Source organism: Macaca thibetana, chromosome 9 (genome assembly GCF_024542745.1).
Source record: "Macaca thibetana thibetana isolate TM-01 chromosome 9, ASM2454274v1, whole genome shotgun sequence".
NCBI lineage: Eukaryota > Metazoa > Chordata > Mammalia > Primates > Cercopithecidae > Macaca > Macaca thibetana.
In genome coordinates, this window is record NC_065586.1 from 7,156,806 (window position 1) to 7,173,253 (window position 16,448).

Sequence of the window (16,448 nt, forward strand, 5' to 3'; positions counted from 1 at the left end):
GCTGTAACTGACACCTATGTCAAGCTGATGGAGAACGCCCTATTTCTACTACATCTAAACCCTTTACACAACCAGCCTCCCCAGAGTAATGCAAGCGTTACTTCAATGACAGTAAGACACCCTTCTGAATCGCCAGACCCTGCACACCCTCACAGAATACAAACCTTTGGGAGGAGTGAGGCTGACTCCATTTTTAAGGCACCATTGTACTGGCAAAATCCCCAAAGAATCTGCATGGCACAGCACTGAGAGTTTACTTGGTTCAGGTCTTAGGTCGTCAATAGTCACTTGAAAAAAATGATTGTTAAAAACCTAAAAGAAAAAAAAAAAGGCGGGGAGCCAAAGGTTAATTCTTTAGAGTTACACATAATGCAAGCTTATAAAATAGTGGCAGAGCTTCCAAAGGCAATTAAATATAGTTCATCAAAATGATCTGAATACAAACTGGCATTTTCAATGTCTATTACTAAATTAATTCAGCTGATAAAAAGTTAGAATTGACCGCTGTGCTCCTATTAATGGAAAGATAAATAACTAGGTGATATGGAAGACTGAGAATGAACAAAATCAAAGACTTGGAGAAGTAAACCAATGGCCATAGCTTGAAGAAGAATGAACGGAGGAAGTCAGACAGACAAACCCCAGCTTCGATGACAGCCAAGACAGGAACTGAAAAGTGAAACCATCTCTCAGTGTCCACAGCCAGCACCAAACTCTTTACACCAGATCATTCAACAATCTCCAAGATCTGGCTTGGAGCGTTCTAGCCTCATCCTGTACCATATCCCTCAGAACACCCCACCCTCCAGGCCGAGAGGAAATCATTCACCGTAAGCCTCATCAACGACGACACCCCCAATGCCATGTTTGAGCTATCAAAACACAGTGCATTTTCAAGGTGCATCTCGTACTTCAGTGCTGCTGATCTGGGTGGAATAAACCGCCCTCACTCTGTGCTCCTAAAATTTCAGACTTCAACTTCTGTATTGAAAACTCTTACTTACTCCTTTCTAGACTGATAACACATTGGTCTTCCAATGCCATGCAGCATAAGTTATTAGAGGAGAGTGATGTCTTTTTGTTAACACAAGTATTCCCAAACGCATATAGAGTGCTTTGTACATAGGAACTGGATAAATGTCCACTGAATATAAGAAGAAACATCAATGAAGAAATAAGAGCAAGGCATGCCGATAAACAGAGCAGAGGGTAAAAATCAGATGGGCCATCACTGAAAAGCATGATGGATTTAAATAATTTAGTATCTAAACCAGGCCAGAAAAAAAGATCCCTTTCCCAATTCAATGGACATAACCCAGTCTTTCTTAGGAAACCCTGAGAGTTTTCCGAAGCTATGATTCCTGGCTCCTTTATTTTTTTTCTGGAAGCAATTTAGTTCAAAGCAAAGCAGGAGAGGAAACTCACTTCTGTTCTTCTCTGGGCTAATTTTGGTAAATAGTTTACTGTAGGTTTGCCTGTGAAAGTCAACTTCAAGCAACAAAGGATCAGATGGGTCCTTCCCAGTAAGGTCATCTCTGAGAGCTCTATTGAGAATCTCATCCTCCCTCCACCTGAAAGGATTATGGAAATCCTTCGACTTCTATCACTTTCACTCCTCTGGGCACCTGGACTCCCCTGGACAGTCTTGAAAACTGATGCATGGCGATCTGGCTCAGGGTGCAAAGCCAAGTGCGTACCAATAGGGAAACTAACACCAAGGCCTCCTGGAGTCCTCACTGCTATTGGTGGGCACAGTCCCAGGAACCCAACATCCCTGGCCTGGTGTATCTTTCTTCTTAGCATTTAATATGTAACATACTAGATTTATTTACTTATTGATTCTGTTTATAGTCTGTCTCCCTCCATTAAAATATAAGCTCCACAATGGGAACATTGTCCAGAATGCAGCCTATGAATGCTCAATAAATATCTGTTAAATTACTGTTATTTAGTCTGTCTCGCATACATACACATACTCACACACATACGTATACAAAGAGCATGTGATTTTGGTGGAGCCGCGGTACCCTATAAAGAAGGAATTTCCACAACCGTTAAAATGCATGTTCACGTGGGAATGCTTCAAAGGAAAAGCTTAGTACGTTTCATCAGATCCATCAGGGCTCATGTTCCTAAATGGTCCGAAGCAGTGTTTTGTGCTCTATCCAGTCCAGAACCCACAGGACTCAGAACTAACGCCCAGAGCAGTTAACTGACTTGCCCAAGACTGCACAGCTAAGAGATGGCAGACACAGAAACAGAACCCAAGGCTTCTCATGCCAGTAGCCTTTCCTCTAATCAATACAATGCACTTCGCTTACACAGATGACATCACCACCATCTGCCAGTATTTCAACACCAAGAGCACACCCTGGCTGGACTGCTGGAAGTTCACCATTTAATACTCGATCCACTACACGCCTGTCTGCATCCTTGTCTGTTTGTTGTAACATTATTTACATATTTCTTCAACAGTTATGCCACCAAGAAAAGGCCCAAGGTGGGAAAAAAAATGAAATTTTCATTGTGATGAGTAATGATAGCACAGTGTGTTATATTTTCAAACATAATACTCCAAGGTACTTTCCCCATACTTACAGAAATATATTTAATTGTAAATATCTTCTACACTAGGAGTATTCTGATATGTCATTACATGAAGATGAGTCTTGAACCTGGGGAGGTGCCTACCTAGGTTCTAAAAGACAGATGCACACATCCCAGTCCATGCATTATACAAAACATGGTCAATAAGAGAAGGAGGGCTGTACACGAAACAGCATGACTTATTTTATCTTTGCTACAAAGGGTAAGAAAAAGCAAAATAAAAAGGGAAACACAATTTAGAAATCAGTAAAAATACTTCTTCCCTCCCCTCGATAAGATCTATTTAGAGAAAATTATTTACTGTGAAAAGCCAACTATCACTGGAAGTCTATCCAACTAGAAAAAGATATTTGGGCTGAAATTAATTTTGATTAGTAGACACATTCTAACATTACATATTACAACTATTTAAAGGCATAAGAATTATTTAAAGGAATAAGAATGTGAGAGAGGCTGGGTTCAGTGGCTCACGCCTATAATCCCAGTACTTTGGGAGGCTGAGGCGGGCGGATCACAAGGTCAGGAGTTCGAGACCAGCCTGGCCAAGATGATGAAACCCCATCTCTACTAAAAACACAAAAATTAACCAGGCACGGTGGCAGGCGCCTATAATCCCAGCTACTTGGGAGGCTGAGGCAGGAGAATCGCTTGAACCCAGGAGGCAGAGGTTGTAGTGAGTGAGCCGAGATCATGTCATTGAACTTTAGCCTGGGCAATGGAGCAAGGCTCTATCTCAAAAAAAAAAAAAAAAAAAAAAAAAAAAAGAAAGAATGTAAGAGAGGTTACCGCTGACAGTCTATGCACATCAACTCTGTTGAGTTTAATTGATAAATACCAGGTGAAGTGACTCTGTAGCATGCTACATCTGCAAACAGATGGGCAGCTGGCATGACTGCAGCACCCACTAACGGAACAAAGGAGAATTCTGGCTAGGATTCAACAGGGTACCATTTGTCCATTTTGGAAAAATATCCGACTACTGGCAGGATATACAGTAAAGAACCCCAAAGGCCATTTCAAATTAAAAGGTTTTTTAACAGATGCTAGATAATCAGGAGTACATGACTTTCAAAGATTATAAAGCAAAAGCCAATGTATTTTTCTTTAAATAAATAACCTTAAATATTTAAAGTTTTTCTGATTTTGTTTGTTTGTTTGTTTTGAGATGGAGTCTCATTCTGTCGCCCAGGCTGGAGGGCAGTGGCAAGATCTCGGCTCACTACAACCTCCGTTTCCCAGGTTCAAGTGATTCTCCTGCCTCAGCCTCCCAAGAAGCTGGGGTTACAGGTATGCGCCACCATACCTGGCTAAATTTTGTATTTTTAGCAGAGATGGGGTTTCACCCTGCTAGCCAGGCTGGTCTCAAACTCCTGACCTCAGGTGATCACCCTACCTCAGCCTCCCAAAGTGCCAGGATCACAGGCGTGAGCCACCGTGCCCAGCTCCTAAAGTTATCCTTGAAATAAGCTACTTTAATGGTTATAAAAACAATTTATGTTCACTAAAGAAAAAACGTTTACAAGAAAAAATGTTTAGAAAGCATTTCATTTTTATAACCAATTTCCATATTCTGTAATACATTATCACTACTAAATTTCTCAAGTGTTACCAAATCATAAATTTTTAAAAACTCATGACTCACATAACAAATACTAATCACTGCATGGAAAGTGATTTTCCTTAACGAAAATCCCATTTCCTTAAGAAAAAGAAATTAAAACAGATTTAAATCTGTAATTAAATTCTCCTACTGAAGTACACAAAAGACCATTCACCAAAACACACGTCGGCCAAGAATGCTAAGTTTCCCACACTATTTGTAAGAGAGTATTTAAGGTAGAAACAAGCAATTTTGATTTTACCAGAGGTTTTGTCATTAAAACTTCTTTAATGGGGAATGGATATTATACTTTTTCAAAAATGTTTTACTGTTTGTAGAGACAGGGTCTCCCTATGTTACCCAGGCTGGTTTTGAACTCCTGGGCTCAAGTGATCCTTCCCCCTTGGCCTCCCAAAGTGCTGGGATTATGGATGTGAGCCACCATGACCCGCTGGGATATTACAATCTTCAAAGACTAACAGATCATTATAAAAATGCCTTTATGTTAAAAGGTAATTTTATTCTGAATCTGTAGATCTTAGAAGCATGAGTTTTTCTTTAGTCAATGAGGGCACATGAGACAAATAACACAGAAATGCTGAGACATGGGAGGTGAGAATTTGCTTTGCACCATTTTCATGTATTTTCCAAGTTTAAACAGATCATATTTACTACCCATGCAGGAAGAACAAATTACCCTTGTAATGATTACAACGTGCAACTCGTCAGTGGACAACTAGCAGAAGACAAGGAAAATTCACCCTATCCATGATAAGAGGGGGCATCTGATTAGAGTCACTCTGTGCCACCAGTAATAAAAACAGCTTAAAGCAGCGCTGGACTGGAGGGGCGGCAATCTTCCTTAGCTTCGCCTGGCATTGCTGATAGCCTTGCGCGAATATATTTCATCTGGTCGTCTTTGAGTTGAAAGGTTTAATTTGATCCACTCTAGGAGCTGGGTTGAAGAACGAGGGAGGAAAACTCACCTTAGTCACTGACGCAGGAGAGATGTCAAAAGGCTCGCTCATATTCACTGTCTCAAGCTTCATCCCAACTGTGAAGAAATGGCTTCGCAAATCTGCGTGATCCTGCAGGGAGAAAGATGAAAATACTGAAAGCCACGGTCCGGATGCGCTCCCATTTTATTGGGCAACCGAAATCTGATGGAAACAATTAACCCTCCCCGTTTAGAATTTCTAATTATTGCCAGATACCGCAGATTTAATTATTTTCTGCAGGCTAAATTGCTTTTCCAAGGGAGAGGCAACAAGGCTTCGTGGCCAGGCTTAAATTTACCCTAAGCAAAAATTCACATTACACTGCTTTGCTCATCCTCGGTGCTATCAACTGAAGCACAGCAGAGTAAGGGAGGCAATCCATCATCCTAACACAACAGGGTGTCTTCAGAAAACGAGGCCTCTCGCTACTGGAGTCACATCTCAGAGCCTCAGTCAGCACCCTGTACCCACGGTCTGCCCCCACCTCCTGTGTCTAAGAGCACACTGCTTACCAGTTACTGGGAGTAAGCTGGCACACGGCTTACCAGTATGGTACAGGTAGGGGTAGTCAAGATCCCATAATCCCCGTGATCTTAGAGATGCCTGGAGGTCAGAATCCAAACCTGCCCCACGGACGATTAGAACCTGACTCCTACTCAACAAAGGGGAGCAACACTCCTTTCCTAATAGGGGTCTGGCAGTTTTATAACCCGCTCACAGCAACCTTTATGTGAGAGAGATGGGGCTTTCCTGCCTCCTAAGAAAACAAATTTCAATATCCACTTCAGCTACACAGCAATAGAGGAGGTTGGCTGGACTCCGGATACCAGAATTTATCTTGCGGAGATGGAGGTCACCTCATAACTCACGGTCTGGATAAACAGCATGGATAAATAAATGTATTTGCAGTCTGTCCCTGAGGAAATAATAGCTGCAAATAAATCCTGTGATTTCCAAATACATCAATTGGGTGTGAAGTACGAAAATATCTGGGGACCTGTTACTTTCTTTGACCTGCGAATCGAAAGTGGGTTTTTAATTACTGCAACCACATCACTCTATATCCAACTCTGAGGACCGCACAGAACCCAGACAGACAGTGCCTGTTTCCCCAAAACCCCCAGAAGCTGGTCAGTACCGTCAGTGTCCGACAGGAGATCAGACTACAAGAACTGCTTATAAAACCCTCAACCAGTGCACCGAGTTGCCAAGGTAACTGAATGTAAACGCCTATAGAACCACATGGACCCTTTCATTTTTCATGTCCCCAGGGCAGTCTGCAAAGGTCTCTGTACTGGGGGATGCATGATGAATGCTGGGGCCATGTCCAAAGAGGACATTAATCAGAACAAGACAGGACGTGGTCAAACACGACAAAACCCAATCAAAGGAACTGGCCACTCTAAACATTTACAAATTCCTTAATAACTTACAATCCACACTTTATAAAAATTATATGCATAAGGAAAAGCACAAGGAAATAGGTGCAGGTGATGATCTGCACTGTTTATGTTGCAAACAAAGCATTTTATTTATTTATTTTTAGCTTTTATTTTAGATACGGGGTACATACACAGGTTTGTTACATGGGCATACTATACTCAGATTAGTGAACATAGTACCCAATAGGTAATTTTTTGACCCATGACTCATTTCCCCCCTCCCCTCTAGTAGTCTCCAGTGACTATTGGTACCATGTTTACGTCCATGTGTGCTAAATGTTCAGCTCACACTTCTAAACGAGAACATGCAGTATTTGGCTTTCTGTTCTGCATTAGCAAACTTTCTGCATTAGTTTGCTAAGAATAACGGCCTTCAGCTCCATCCATGTTGCTGCAAAGAACATACCTGCATTCTTTTTTATGGCTGTGTAATATTCCATAAGTATATATGTACCACATTTTCTTTAGCCATTCCATCACTGATGGGCACTCAGGCTGCTTCCATGCCTTTGCTATTGTGAATAGTGCTGCAATGAACGTGTGAGTGCATGTGTCTTTTTGACAGAATGACCTGTTTTCCTTTGGGTATACAGCCACCAATGAGATTGCTGGGTCGAATGGTAGCTGTTTCAAGTCAGTAAATCTCAAAACTGCTTTCACAGTGAGTGAACTAATTTATATTCCCACCAGCAGTGGGTAAGTGTTCCCTATTCTCCACAGCCTCATCAGTATCTGTTTGACTTTTTAATAACAGTCATTCTTACTGGTGTGAGATGGTATCTCCTCGTGGTTTTGATTTCAAAACATTTACTTTTAAAGGTGGCTGGGGGAAGGCAAATCAGGAAAGAGAAGGAATCGAAGGCTACTGTACAGAGAGCAAATGCGGATTAACACACAGCAGCCGTCATGCCCAGGCAGAGCCAGAAGCCACAGGCGAGGAGACATCACAACTAAACCAACACTGACTCGCTGACATCCGAATTCAAAGTTAATTTGAACGTTTCTAGCCCAAAGAAAAGACAAATATTTAAGGTGATTGGTATCTCAATTACACTGATTTGATCTTTACAAATTATATGAATGTATTAATCACATGTACCCCAAGGATGTACATCTATTACATACCAATAAAAAAATTTAAACATTAAAAAAAAAGGATTAAAAGTGGACTGGGTGCAGTAGCTCCTGCCTGTAATCCCAGCACTTTGGGAGGCTGAGGCAGTCGGATCATGAGGTCAGGAGTTTGAGACCAGCCTGGCCAACATGGTGAAACCCTGTCTCTACTAAAAATACAAAAAATAGCTGAATGTGGTGGTGGAAACCTGTAATCTTGGCTACCCAGGAGGCTGAGGCAGGAGAATCATTTGAGCCTGGAGGCACAGGGTACAATGAGCCGAGATCACATGACTGCACTCCAGCCTGGGTGACAGGGCAAGACTTCATCTCAAAAAGTGAATGTTCCTGTCAGACACCCATGTCCCCAGTACCCATCAGCGAGAAGTGAGTCCTGATCATGGCTTTTGCAGGTAAATATCCTTCCCCATTTAAGTACAAAACCCTTTCATCTTTGGAAAAGGGGAATTATTATAGAATTATGATATAATAAAACATGGCCTGAATGTACTCAGCAAGTCTAAGCAGTCATTATTACGCTGTTTGACAATCAGAGGTGCCCTCAGTCACTCCCAGGACATTCATAACTGTAAGTAATGGTTAACAGATGAATGTCAGTGTTTCTCAGGAGACTCTTTCTCTGTGTAGGACCCCCTTCTTCCTGCAGCCTGCCCCTCACCAGCCACAGCCACAGGGCGAGGCATTCCTGAGGTCTGGTGCACGGCGGCAGGCATGGGTCTTCTCCCCGGCTGCCTCTATCGCCACGGCTCTACTCAGAGCCTCCGCTGTAGGGGCGTCCTGACAGCCATGGGGCTTCTGGTCTACCTGCCCTCTTTCATTCCCTCCATTCCAGATTCTGTGCTTCTCTCTCCTCCACAGAACTCTTGCTCCAACCTTTGCTCTCTGAGTAGAGTCAGCTTTCTAAGTAGGGTTTACCCACAACCCTAAGCCCTGTCTACATCCCAGGCCCTCAGCCTGACCTTGACCACTGACTTGGAGTCTTTAGCCAAATCCACCCCCAACCTTTATTCCGTACTCCAAGCCCTCTGGGAAGGTCTGTCAATCAGAGCTCCCCGTGCTGTGTGGAAACTCTGTGGCCCCAGAAGCCCTGCCCTCTCTGCGGACTTCCTGTGTTCACAGTTGTCTAGCAGACACCAGGCAGTGGTTGCCGCTCCTTGGAAATACTGCAGACAGCAATGTGTCCCTGAGATAACCCTGCCCACTCAGGGTTGCGGACTGTATTGGAAATGCTTATGGGTAATGACTTCAGCATCCTCTGCATCTAATTACATCTGTAGGTTAAGAGGGGATCACTTCCGCTTCCTGCAGACAACACACAATCTCTTCCTTTTCTCCCAGAGTGTCCTGCGCTCGAATGTTCATCATTAAACTCCCCACCTCTGCTCATCTGTAACAACGAACATAAACATCAAAACCACGCATGAATACGGGATGAAAATAAAAAGAGCATGACATTTAAATATTCTTAAACAGTTTAAGAATAATGCTCAGTGGGCATTATTCCAAAAACTTTAGAAACTAGTTTCCCCTCTGTCAGTCTTAGCTCAGATCTCCTACAACTTAAATTATTTCTCCCAGGTTTCAGCTGTGTGGTAAATGTAATCGGTCTTTGTCTCTGGTACAGGACTCCTAAATCCTGTGGGATTTCCCAGGTGATAGGAGCTTTTTTGTTCTAATCGGTCCATTCTTGATGGGTCCCTAAACAGCTTCAGGGTGGGGGCTCGTGTCTAGAAAGTCCAAGGCATAATTAGAGAGGTCTGTAAGTTCATTTCCACCCCACAACCACTAGGGAGGGGAGAAGAGCTGGATATGGAGCTCATTACCAATGGCCAAAGATTTCATCAATTGTGCCTACATAATGAAACGCCCATGAACACCCTAAATGACAGAGTTGGGGTTTTCCAGTTGATGAACACTTCCATGTGCCAGGGGGTGGGGACACCCAAACTCCACATGGCCAGAAGTCCCTGTGCCTGGGACCACCTTCCAGCCCTCACCCTGGGCACCTCTTCCATTTGGCTGGTCATTTGCATCCTGTATGGTACCCTTCACAATCAACAGGTAATAGTAAGGAAACTGTTCTGTGAGCCGTTCTGGAAAACTATCACATCTGAGAAGGGGGTTTTAGGAACCCTAATTTATAGCCATCAAGTACAGGAATCCCAGGACTTGTGACTGGCACCAAAGTGGAGGAATCTTGTGGTACCGAGCCCTTCACTTGTGGGGTCTGCACTGCTTTCAGATGGTGTCAGAAACGAATTAAACTGCAGAATATTCACTTGCTGTCCAGAGAGCTGAAGAACTGGCTGGTGTGGAAAAACCTACACACGTGACGTTAGAAGTGTTGTGGGTAAAAAGAGTTCCTAAGTTACAGTCAAGACACTTCTTACTCATGGAAATGCATCTGCTTTTCTTTCCAAACTACACAAAACCCCTTAAACATTCTTGTTTCATATACTGAAAAAAGAAGCCAGACATTCTGAGAGGTCGCAACATCCAAACATAGGTATTTGTAGTATGGCCTCAAATATCCACATATCTTATCCTATTAAAGTTCAACTCTGTATTTCATAAATAAATCTGGAAACTATAAAATACGTTGCTGTATCTTCCAGCCCTAACTTCCACTTTCTGAAAATCACTTCCTAATCAACATCAAAAAAAAAATCCCTCTATGACCATGTAGAAACCCCACCAGTTTCAAAGCTAAGTCAACATAATGGAAATTGAGAAGACTCAAGAATAAAGACATAACAATTAAGAGTTTGGCTAAACCTGCTACTCTAATGTTTATATTACTCATGAATGACGATTTCAGAAACGTTTTACTGCCAGAGCACGACAATATTTTCTGATGGGGTTTGCCACTGAAACTTCTGGCCATTGGAGAACTTTAAAAAACACGAAAGATAACCATGCTGTAGGTGCAGAACTTTCCAGTAAGTGCCAAACTCCCTCATTTATGCTACGTGGCTCACCCAAGAAAGGCTTCAATACATATTTATTGAATTAAACTGAAGGGATGACAGAAACCTGATGATTTCTTGACATCCATTCCAATCCTATATTCTGTCACTCATCCAATAAGCACTGATCAGAAGCCACTGAGGTACCACACAGGAGACTAACAGCTATTGCATGGAATACACAGAACACCTCCACTTGTCAAAGGGAGAAGGAAAAGACAGGCAAGAACAGCTATGGAAGATCCAGACTGAGAAGGAACGTCACAACAAATGTTTTTTACTTCTAGCATATAAAAATGAAGTATCACTATGATCACAGCAGTCAAAGGATTCATAGGTGTGAAGCTTAATTTGGAAGATGAAAACCACGTGACTCAGAATGATAAAAGATTCTGGGGGTGGAGCACAGTGGCTTATGCCTGTAATCCCAGCACTTTGGGAGGCCGAGGCGGGTGGATCACGAGGTCAAGAGATCGAGACCATCCTGGCCAACATGGTGAAACCCCGTCTCTACTAAAAAAAAATACAAAAATTAGCTGAGCGTGGTGAGGTTGCAGTGAGCCGAGATTGAGCCACTGCACTCCAGCCTGGTGACAGAGCGAGACTTCGTCTCAAACAAAAAAAAAAAAAAGAAAAAAAAAAAGATTGTGGGAAGGTAGCACAGTGAATTTATGCACAGAGACTGGGCTCTGCATACTGGATAGAAGCATTTAAATATGATCTAAAAGGCAAAATAAGTCACTTGATACTCCTAAGGAATAACAAGTTTTTATGATAATTGAAGGATTCAACACCACAAAATTTCCAAATAAGCCAACAGACAGAACTGCTGAGTTCTGCGGTGTAAGTGTACATCCGTATTAGTATATGAGAAAAGATGCAGCTCTTCTCATTGAAAAACAAATCTATTCACCCCAGACCACTTACTTTGGGCTGTTAATGCAGTCAGAGGGCATGCATTCATTTACACACCCAACTAATCATCCTCAATATTAAGGACAGAGAGAGTTCCTGGGTCCTGAAGATGATTCGCCAAACCAATTATGTACTGAGAGATAATGGAAAATCCACTGTCGTTTGAAAGAGACATTCTTGGCCTTTGCAAAGCTCTAGAGAATCATTCACACTTTGCAATTATTGGATCAAGAATGATGTTATTCCTGTTATCAGGATATATTACTAAGTCCTTAGTAGATTTACAAATATGCCTGTCACATTCAAGAAATACTGTTTACTTAAGAGTACTGGAGTCCAGTCAAATTGCCTACAGAAAAACTACTCTCCTTTAATAAATGCCAGCAATGTCATTCCCATCTATATTCATCACTACCCATTTTTATTTTTGCCCTAAAGTAGTTTCATATTGATCAAAAGTAAAATGCCATTCATTTTATTGGAGGACTGTCTTAGCAGGCTACCGTGGCAATCTCTCTTCAGGGAACCTTATTTTCAGTGGAATGACATCATAAAAGAGGTTCTGTCTACATCAACTTCCTTTCTGTACCCAGGTTTCATCAGCTTTATTCCCTCCAGAGCCTGAGCAGTTCTCACTCCCCTACTAAGATGTAGTAAATCTGTGCTGAGATTAACTAGGTTCTGTGTATACAAACTGGACATCCCAACTCTGAAAATCCCAAGCCCCAAACCCGAAACTTTTTGAGGGCCAACAAGCACTCATAAGAAATGCTCATCGGAGCCTTTTCGATTTCGGGTTTTCAGATGCTCAACAGGCAAATGTACTGCGAATATTCCAAAATCTGAACCCGGAGACACGTCTGGTCCCAGGCATTTTGGATAAGAGATGCTCAGGCTGTAATACCAAGTGGACAGAAACAGCTAACATGTTGTAAATACTGGCAGGCATACTCTCTGTATTGTCATTTTCCACTGACACAGACTGTGGGGTGGAGTCCCTCTTGTGGGAGGAAATTAAGACACAGAGAGACGAAGTTACCCACGCAAGGGCACACAGCTACCAAGAGAAGCCAGGCTTCAAGCCCAAGCAGCCTGACTCAGTCTGAGCCCACCTTCTAGCCACCAGGTTATATAACAGACCAGGGAACAAAGACCAAAAAGGACTTTTTAAAAATCAATAATTAGTGTATACAGGCAAACAACACTACTACAATCTACCTAGAGCCCCCTAAAATTTTCTTTCAAAGAAAGCTATTACTAAGGTAAAAAGTGATAGCTACTAACACTGATCATTTACTTAAAACCTCCAAGTTTTGCTGTTAATTCCTCGCACTTTTCAATGGCTTAAGAAGAAAGTATGTGAGTGCATTCCGGCCCTAAAAGTTACTTCCAAAATGTTTATCTAGAGCCAGTCACAGCCTTCATCAACAATTAGCAAATATCATGACTACTTTCGTGTGTTTGTACATTAAGCAATGAAGATTTAGGAAATATGTGCAGCAAAATGTTCACGGTGCTTCATAAATTATCCTCTATCGATACCTACTTCCACACAATGTTATCCACGTTAACCAAGACAGGTTACTCTGATCAACGTGGTTAATCTAGTACACGTGGATGGCTGCAAAGCCCACACCAACCCCAACCTGTGACTGGTATTTTAAATACCACGTGATAGGCACCATCCTATAATGGACGGACAGGAAAGTAGTTGAGGTGATTCTGACCCTGAAAAGCTGGAAATTTACTTAGAAAACAACTGAGGTCAGGAGTTCGAGACCAGCCTGGCCTACACTATTAAACTCCATCTCTACTAAAAATATAAAAATTAGCTGGGTGTGGTGGTGGGCGCCTGTCATCCCAGTTACTGTGGAGGTTGAGGCAGGGGAATCGTTTGAACCCAGGAGGCAGAAGTTACAGTGAGCCGTGATCACGCCACTGCATTCCAGCCTGGGCGACAGAGCGAGACTCCATCTGAAAAGAAAAAGAAAAAGGAAAAAAGAAAAACAAAAAGAAAAAAGAAAAGAAAACTGCAGTGAGAAACAGGAAGTACAGTATCATGCTGGAAAAAGGAGTATGGACAAACTTCAATATCTTGGTGTCCTGACTTTATAGTTTTGGCTTATGTCTTACTTTTTTCAACAGAGGTCAGGAGGATCCTGCAACCTCAGAGCCCGCCCTGGGTGCACTCACTGCCCACGGTCACCCACTGCTTTCAACATCTGCCCCGATGAAGTCCTTGTCTTGGCAGTGGTTGCCGTGCCTGGCAAGGGACAGCACCGGATTCAGGAGGAGCGAACCATCGCTGCGGGAGAAACACACCTGCCTGGATATAGTCATCATGAGTCAGCAGCAACTCACGTCTCTGGCAGGTGCCAAAGCTTCAGGGTGAACAGTCAAGTTCTTTATAAAATACAGCATACACGTGGCTGTGAGTATTAATCTACAGACAGCAATGGAGAGTATTACTAATGGGGAGACAGGAGAAAGAGAAGACAAAAAAGAAAGAACATTCATGTCTGCCGGGCCTGCCTGAACTTGACTCATCTCCACATTCACTTGAGGGACTTGAAGAACTGAAGCTTATGCTCTTAAAATGTCATTATGTGGCTATCACAGACTCCGAAAATAGCTAATGCCTCTTCCCATCCCCACTTCATTAGATAAACACATCTCACATGATAAAAAATTGTGGAAGATGTGGCACAGGGGAGAACAAGTTCTCGTTAATTAAAACAACAAAATTAAAATGTACTTGGGGAGGATTTGCATGTAAAAAAAAAAAAAAAAAGGCAGTGAAATCATCCTTATGCAGAAATCAAATTCTTGTATTATTGAGATAGGGTCTCTGCCACCCAGGCTGAAGTGCAATGATGCAATGAGGGCTTGCTGCAACCTCCGCCTCCCAGGCTCAAGCAATACTTCCACCTCAGCCTCCCGGGTAGCTGGGACTACAGGTGTGCACCACCACACCTGGCTAATTTTTTTTTTTTTTTTTTTTTTTTTTTGTAGAGATGGGGTTTTGCCATGTTGCTCAGGCTGGTCTCAAACTCCTGGGTTCAAGCAATCCAACCACCTCAGCATCCCAAAGTGCTGGGATTACAGGCGTGGGCCACCATGCCTGGCTCCAGGAACTAAATTCTTAACCCAAGTTCCACAATCAAAGGCTACATGAAATTCTCTTTCTGCAGCAGCAATCTCAGTGTCAACCTTCAATTCTTTGCTTCTTCCTTTCGGCTCATTTGGATATAAAATAAAATAGACAAAAAACAGATATAGGATTCACCCTGCCCAATTTTTTTAAGCACCAAAATCTTTTAGTGTATTGTACTTACACAAAAATACTGCACAGTATAATTTTTTCAGTTCCAACATGCCAGTTTTTTGGTCCACAGGGAACTCAAATATTGCATGTGCTTCTTTTCAAGGCCTCCATTAATTTGCATAATTTCTAAGACTAGGCTTCAGTGAAGTCAATGGAAGGTTTTAGTTAGTATTACATTCAGATTAATATATAATGAACTACGCTTTAATTCCTCTATTCGTACCAGCATGCTAGGTCCCGCTGAAAAAAACCATCCAGAGCCATTTATGATACCATTCTTCTTTTGTTTTACCAATGATTTCGTGCTCAGATGTTCATTAGAAAATTACTCCCGTAATACTAGTTTCATTGAAAAACAGATATTAGGAGGCCAGCATTTATTAAATCAATAGTATTATGACATTTCAATTTGATTACACTGATTTCAATTTAGCCAGTGAAATATTTGTAACAAAAATGTAATTTTAAAATCTATTGCTGAACACTAATAAGCATTTCTATTTTTTACTTACAGATGTAAAGAGCGATTTTATCTAGTAGCTATGCGTTCAAGCAAATTAAAAAATAGTAATGAGAAACGTAGTACCGTAGTATCATAGATTACAACCTGAACCACACGATTTGTAATAGGCAGGATGCAGTGGACGCTGAGGGGCCCCTAAATGCATTAACTCAACTGCTGTCATGGAAACACGATGCCAGCATACTTCAGAGAAAGAAGCAAGAGCTGGGAAGGTGCAAAACTTCTCCACCCACCAGTCTGAGCTTCTGTTCTGCCCTTCCCAGACACCAATGTGGAGGCCAGTAAACATGGAGAGCTTGCAAACCCCTCTGCGTGCTCTGCCACAGGTGGGAAGCCTCCCCTCTGGGAAGTGTCCACTGCCAGGCAGCCTGGACTGGATCTAATAACAGCTTCAGTCTCCAGAGCCTTCCTCACACCCCAGCTGCCCTCAGCTTCCCTCCACCAACCATTCCCAGGTGAGAAACAGGGATGATCACCCTCAACAGTATTGACCTTTTGGGGCCAGATTCTTTGTTGGGGGGCTGTTCTACCACTGCAGGATGTTGCAACTGCATCTCTGGCATCTATCCACTAGATGCTGACTGCATCCCCCACCTGGGACAATTGAAATGTCTCCTGGCTTTGCCACATGTCCACTGAAGGGCACATGCCCCTGGCCCCTGAGTTGAGAACCACTGATTCAGATTCGGTTGAGAGAAAAGTCAGGTATTATTGATGAGACACCTGACCTTGTGGTCTCCTCCCCTTACACTTCTGATGAGCTTCCTCAGCATCAATGGATCCTCTCTGCCTGTCTCCAGCATCAACTCACTCTAGTACCTACCCTTCAGCCCCTTGGTGTGATCAGCGGTGCCAACCATCCCTGTTAATCTCACTCACTCTGATGCTGTCTCAGCAAGACCTGGAAATCCTTACTTACATTTGTGCCAGTCTACACT

General features: G+C 42.6%; 1 protein-coding gene across 3 annotated transcripts in view; it reads right to left on the reverse strand.

The window, feature by feature from the left end:
* The window catches only part of SFMBT2 (Scm like with four mbt domains 2), a 251,505-nt gene that overhangs the window by 85,068 nt on the left and 149,989 nt on the right, over positions 1 to 16,448 (reverse strand). For all 3 annotated transcript variants that reach the window (XM_050804608.1, XM_050804607.1, XM_050804609.1), the window contains 2 exons: positions 5,194 to 5,295; positions 165 to 312 (listed from right to left, as the gene is read on the reverse strand). In XM_050804608.1, the coding sequence (XP_050660565.1) occupies positions 165 to 312; positions 5,194 to 5,295 (250 nt within the window). The remainder of the gene's footprint in view (positions 1 to 164; positions 313 to 5,193; positions 5,296 to 16,448) is intronic.